At 36.5% G+C, this 6,719-nt stretch overlaps 1 protein-coding gene across 1 annotated transcript in view; it reads right to left on the bottom strand.

The window, feature by feature from the left end:
• VAV3 (vav guanine nucleotide exchange factor 3) overlaps positions 1-6,719 on the bottom strand; it is a 325,354-nt gene that overhangs the window by 158,906 nt on the left and 159,729 nt on the right. Inside the window, exons 8-9 of the mRNA XM_011369192.2 lie at positions 5,504-5,603; positions 1,816-1,911 (exon numbers count right to left, since the gene is read on the bottom strand). Coding sequence (XP_011367494.1) covers positions 1,816-1,911; positions 5,504-5,603 — 196 coding nt within the window. The remainder of the gene's footprint in view (positions 1-1,815; positions 1,912-5,503; positions 5,604-6,719) is intronic.

Genomic DNA, 6,719 nt, shown 5'->3' with positions numbered 1-6,719 from the left:
GCTTATGCCAAAAGCTGAAACGTACCCCAGACTCCCCTCTCACCACGTTATGGTGATATTCACTTTGATCCTTCCCCTTGAAATCTTTACTGCCACTTCCTTGGTTCAGGTCTTTTTCAAATGCACCATTAGAATAGGCTTCTGACTTGTAGTCTCTCCTCTCTGCAATCTATTCACAATACTGACATCAGAGTCAGGTTTCTAAAGAGTATATCAGATCCCGTCTCTACCCTAATTAGACTTCTGTGATGCTCACGGAGTCATGGGGTTGTCATCCGTACCTCTTAGCCCCATCATGATCTGAATTCCGCAAATCTCTCCCAACTTCTCTACTTCCACCCACGCAACCTACATTCTCTGCATCCTAAATTAACTACAATTCTCAAAATACGTTCTAATATCTGATCCCATGAGGTATACTGCTTTCTCTCCTTAGAACGGCCTTCCTCTCTGATCCATCTGTCAAACTCTTATTCTTCCTTCAAAGCCCAATTCAAGCATCACTCCTCCATGAAGCTTTCTATGACAGAGGCCTCTAAGTTTCCAGTCTCCTTGGCATAAATAACTAGGCCTTTATTTGTACCACCTCTGTCCCTCTGCATACTATCATAACATTGTGTTGTACTTGGCAGCTTGCTTTTCATGGAACTGAACGTACTTTTGAAATTTAAAATACAAAACAATCCAAGAGAAATTAGAAAAGTTCGCTGAATTTCATAAAGGTATAGTCATATTTTATACTTTTATAAGTCTGCCTAAAACCTTACAAGCGACGAATAGATGTTTCTTGAAAACTGCACCTTCTAAATTCTTCAATTGATATTTGACTAAACCAAAGTTGCAAAATAAATTATTATCTTATTTTGGACATGTTTTTAGTTCCACGATGTCTCAGAAACTGATTGCCTAAGTCTTCCTTATTATTTTTTAATAAAATCCAATTTGATTAAGTTGCTCTGAGTTTAGGCCTCATAAATGTTTTAATGCATTTTTAAGAAATAATCAGGGTTTGACTTTTTCTGATTTCTCAGTAGAACAAAAATAGATATGACTAATAATTTTGCGGCTGCAGTTCAAGAAATTTAATATACAAGATGTACAAAGCACAGCAGACTCAAAATTATATTTCACATATAGGTAGTAGATCTTTTTAAAATGACATTGCACAAGCATCAGCAGAGTTGACAGACTAATACTGTAAGACATTTGTTTGGAGCAGAACTAATGAGTCTCTTGGTGCAGCTATCAAATGAAATTTATAAGACTCTCCACCCTCATTAGAGGACTAACCGCGGAAACCATAAGCTTTGGGTTATACCAAGAATCATTTCACAATAAATGCAGTCTTATTGTAATTTACTATAGCAGAAAGCAACACAGAATGTGACACAATCCTCTTTACTTTAGGGTTATAAGGCCAAAGGTCTAATACAATTAACCTGCAAAATTCACGCGTATTTCAACACTGAGAGTCCAATAAATGATACTGCTAACCACAGAAAAGTCAATTGCAGGGATCTTTTCATTTTGTCTTGTTTTTTTAATTCTAATTTTTTGGAGCCAGTTGTTTGAAGGACATAAAATGTGACTTTATGGAAGACAGAGAATCATCTTTGCTAAAAGGAAGAAAAAGTTTCCAGCTGTTCTGTTATTTCCCACTTAGTTATACTAATGACTGAAAATTGTAAGGGGATCAGGCCCCAAATATGGAGTATCTGGCTCAGAGTTGATGATTCATTAATGCTTTGTTGAATGAATGAATAAATGAATATATGAATGAACAAATTAACGGACAAGCAGTGTTAAGTTACATACCTGGAGGAGAAGGTGATACTTTAAAACTCGCTGCATAGGAACCACAAGCAAATCTCGAAGAGTGAATTTCCCGTTATTGGCTCGTTTGGAACATTCCTAATGAAATGTTTTTTTAAAATGTTTTTTTAAATCTTTGTTAGTTTCACCAAAGAGAGTCACAAAACAATTAAAAATGCAAACGCCATAAATAAAACTGTTATTATATAATAATGTTATTTTCCTTAACAAGTCTTCTTTCTAAAAAATAGAAAGTATCTTCAATTTAAAAAAAAAAAAAACAAATATTGTAGCATTTGAATTCTAAATGTGAACTAATACACAGAACTAGTTTATGCATGAAAATGATTTCCTATAAGGGTCCTCCAGGGTCCTCTGCACGTAACCTCATAGCTCTACCTTCCATCGATCTCCCCCACTGGGCCTGTGGGCCAGGCATCAGGAACAAGTCCCTCCCCATCCGACCCGCCATGTGCCTTCCCCACCATCAGGCCTAGGTTCATTCTGTTCTCTCTGACTGCCCTGTGTTTTGTCCAGTCTCAGCAAAATTCATCATCCTCTTCAGGAACTATACTTCCAGGCCTTTAATAATAATCCCAATCGAAATGGTGTTCTCCCTCTGTGCTTTGTGGGTCTTTTAATTATTATTGCACATAATATCTTCCCCAATGTGTCCTTTATGCCTCTAAGAATCTAGTATTTGCTTCATAAATATTTGTTGAACTGAATGACATGTAATGATTAACTCCAAAAATATGCTAAAATATAAACCTAACATTGGATTCAAAGTTTTAAAAACCTCTGATTTTATTTTTTTAATCTCACATTCTTCTTTCTTAAAAGTTTATCTCAAAATAGTATTGACTCGTTTGCTCTTTTGACATTAACTATGACTTTGAGAAAAGTACTTTGAAGTGTCAAAGCCTGAATTTAAATCGAGTTTGGCAACTCTTGGCTGTGTAACCTTGAACAAGTTTCTCACACATCTGTGGAGTTCAAAAAAACAGACACAATAAAGTTCCATAAAAATATTATTAGCAGGCAATTTAATAAATCCAAAATCCTCAGACAGTCGCACATCCCAGACCAAGGAATTTTCCAGCTCAGGGAAGGAGTTGTGTGCAAGGAAATGCTCCTTAGCTCGTGAGTTTGTTTCGGCTTTGTCCACACCTAGCTTTTCTGGCACACAGAAGGATATATCATCAGGAGCTATAAGGCAAACACCACCAGCTCTAAGAGCCACGATGACTTAATGAGTGCTTGACTACAGATCTGAAGCAGGAACTGGGGACACATCCTGATATGTTAGCTCATGTCTCATCAACTGCTGCATTTCACTGGAAGGATAAATATTTCAACCGATTTCTTGCTTTTACAGATTGTAGACAGTTCTAGATCGTGGGTCTTGCATAGGAGGTTAATAGTACTATAATAAATGGGTCTCATCTCCCAGCTGCATTTTAAGCTCCTTGGAATTGAGTCTACATCTTAAACTTCACATATGCCATCTTAACACAGTGCTAGGAACTGAAACGTCATATATTTAAAATTCACTTTGTTATGCTATGGAAGTCAGTATAAAACTGTTGAGGAACAAAATCAGTTCCTTTAAGTTCTAAGTTATAGACTCAGGAAGCAAAGAAATTGACATTGCTCATTGTGTCCTATAACTCCGGGCCTGAGACTCAGGTGTAAAATGCTTATCATCATTGAGAGTAAATAAAGGATAGAAATGGTTCTTCTAAAACATTCAGTCCTGAGCTTAGCCTAAACTCCAGTTATAACTGAGAAGAAAATACAATGGGATAGGAGTCAGCTTCCAGGGCAAGATAAAGAGACTCTAATACCTTTTATCACATGTTATCTTGGTTTCAAAGTTGAGAAGAAAAAGACTGAAGTCAACAAAAGCAAAACTAACCACAAAGGAGAAGACGTTAAGGCATAGGAGAGACACCAAGAATCGGGCAGCTTTCCCTTCACCATGCTAGGCTTTGCAGAAGACAGTTTCCAGCCAAGTATATTCACTAAGGTGTCACAGTAAGGACCTGGTTAAATGCTTCCTAACCAGACCCACAGAGGAGGGCTCTTCCAGTGAGGACAGGACAGCAGCAGTACCTCGCCTGGGCCTTTCACGCACAGCCTGAGGTCCTCTCTCCCTCTACAAGCGATAGTAAATGCAGAAACCATGCACCAAGGGTCCCAAGGATCATCACTGGGCAGGACTTTGACAGTGACTCAGAGAAGGGACAGGAACTTTCAAACAATGCCAAAAACATAATGGAGGGTTGATTGACAACTTGCTGACTCCTGTTGAGCCAGAATTTTATATCTTCATTTAAAAAAAAAAAAAACTGCTTTAATGGTAGCCCTATTAGGAACTAGTTATAAGTTTTATCTTATCATATTTTAATTTGAGCCAAGTTGGCTTATAGTTCTGCACTTACGAGGCTCTATTCTCCGGAGGGGCAGAAACCCTTTATGCTAACGAGATTGTCAGGATGTTATTCAGTGGTGACTCAAACCACCACTGGACATAAGGATCGTAAGAGCTAAGGAAAGAAGATCCATGATATAGAGTAGCCTGTTGATGGGCAAACTTTCTGACCAATAGCTCCCCTTTGTGGGAGTTAGAAGTTATGAAATCATACCAGACATGCCAAAATAATGATTCTGAAATCATCTGCCACTTTTTCCCCCGTTTATCACCTGACCTCACTGCTAAACTGAACAAAAAATTGCAAAAGCAACAGTACAGAGCCAACGAGGCCACACTCAGCCATTTAAGAGTCAACTTATATATCTCTACCTGAAATTTAACAAAATCTAAACATATGGATAATATATTTGAGATCTTAATTCATATAACATATAATCATTCTCTAAAAGTTCTTTGAAAGTGCACACTCTTCCTGTGGGGGAAAAAAAATGATGGGAAAAAAACACTTAACACAACTTCCAGATTTCTTTTCCATTGATATCAGATACTCTGTCTACACAGGCTTACTCGCCATTTCTCAAACTTTCTTGACTCTTCTGGTCAAGACAAACCAATTCTTCCAGAATGCTCTCCAAGGAATCTCATCTGTCAAGATTCAACCCATTCTTCAGTGACCGAACTCACATGCTAACTCTTCAGAGAAGTCTTCCATATTCTACATATACTGAAGAGATCGTTCCATCTTACTTCTGGGGCCCTCTCAATTAGTGCTTGTCATATACTATTTAATCTTATCATACTTGTGTCTGTCTTGTCTTCTTTCTCATGGGCAATAGCAATGCCCTTTTTATACATATGCCTGTAAATGCCTTATATTTTTAATCAACATTCTAAATTTACATATACATTATCTCATGTGTCTTACTCATCCAGCACTTCTTACTACCTACGTGCCCTGAGCAAATTACTTATAATCTCTCTGCACCTCGCCATCCTCAGCCATAAAAAATTAACTGTATATATCTCAGAGTCATGAGGATCTAATAAGATCATGTGTGTAAAACACAGAGCCATAGTCTTAGATTTCACTACTATTATTACTACCATCATATCATTTATAGAGCTATATATTACTATATTTTATAAAATTGACATGAAATTATATTTAGAATATAAGAGAAAATTTATAGCTGCATCGATCACGAAATGGTTTCTTTTACTTTATTTCATAAAGAAGCAAAAGTAAATAGGCACCTCTAATTTCAGTTTGACATCTTCTTTTGTCTTAGAAATGTAGTCTAAACTGGAGATGGCCGACTCCACTCCACTGCAGTACTGCCCATAAATAACCAACCTGAAAGGGAAAAAGACGGGAGGAAATTGTAGGACAATAAGGACAAAATGTGGAAGAAGAAAGAGGCAGAATTTCCACCTATTTAAAATCATGGCTAGGAAGAATTAAAGCACATTTTACATGTCCTGCACCTCTCAGTACCCAGGTAGCCCTTGGCAAATTTATTCATAATGTCTCTGAACCTCAGCTTTTCTTTTTTTCTTTTTAACACACACCACACAGTCAGAGAATGACTAGCACTTATATTTATGGTATTAAAAAGGACTGATTCTTATTTCTAAATTTGAATGGATTAATTCCACATACATTTGTATGGCAGGCAGATTTTACAAACTAGCTTTATGACTGTAAATGTTGAGTACAAATATGTATCACAAAACAAAATTTTAAATGTCCAAGTTCTTATTATATAAATGTCTAACTGCTATGTTTACCTGAAACTAATATATTGTATGTCAATTGCAATTGAAAATTAAATTTTTGTAAAAAGTTTTTAGAGGTCAACTTTTTACTGTTTACTCACTCAGAAGCCATTTTATTTTATACTACAATTTTATGGGAATCACTACTTACAATTCCATTCATTAATAAACCTTACTCCTTCCTACTTTCTCATTTGCAAAATGCATTATCAAAAAAGTGGGAACGAGAGACCTGACTGTGCTGGCTAGAAGTCATACCGCATAGAGTCTGAGCCTGCTTCAGGAAGGGCATCTCTGAATAACAGACATTTTGCGAAGAGGCTGGGTAGCTTATTATTTTTTTTAATTCTCCATTAGAAAGAAACTACTAATCAGTTGATGTTGATCTAATTGTTGATGGGAAGCAATTCATTAGCCATTTCTTAGTCAGTGCCAAGAACCATAGTGCTTGATTTAAAAAGAGAGAACTGTATTTGAAGCAAAAGTCCTTGGAACTTTAATTCATGTGAGTTGTTCAGATTTTTTTTTTTTAACTTAGAAAGGAAGATTGTCTTTAGCTGGGAATCAAGTACTCCAAAATAAAGAATTATAAAATATTAGAGTTGGAAACAGCACTAGACTAGATGCCAGCTAATCTACTGTTAACATTTATAGACTAAGAAAAGGAGGCTCCAAGAGTTAAAATGAACTTGCC

Source organism: Pteropus vampyrus, unplaced genomic scaffold (assembly GCF_000151845.1).
Source record: "Pteropus vampyrus isolate Shadow unplaced genomic scaffold, Pvam_2.0 Scaffold6, whole genome shotgun sequence".
Lineage (NCBI taxonomy): Eukaryota > Metazoa > Chordata > Mammalia > Chiroptera > Pteropodidae > Pteropus > Pteropus vampyrus.
This window is presented reverse-complemented; position numbering and strand designations above follow the sequence as displayed.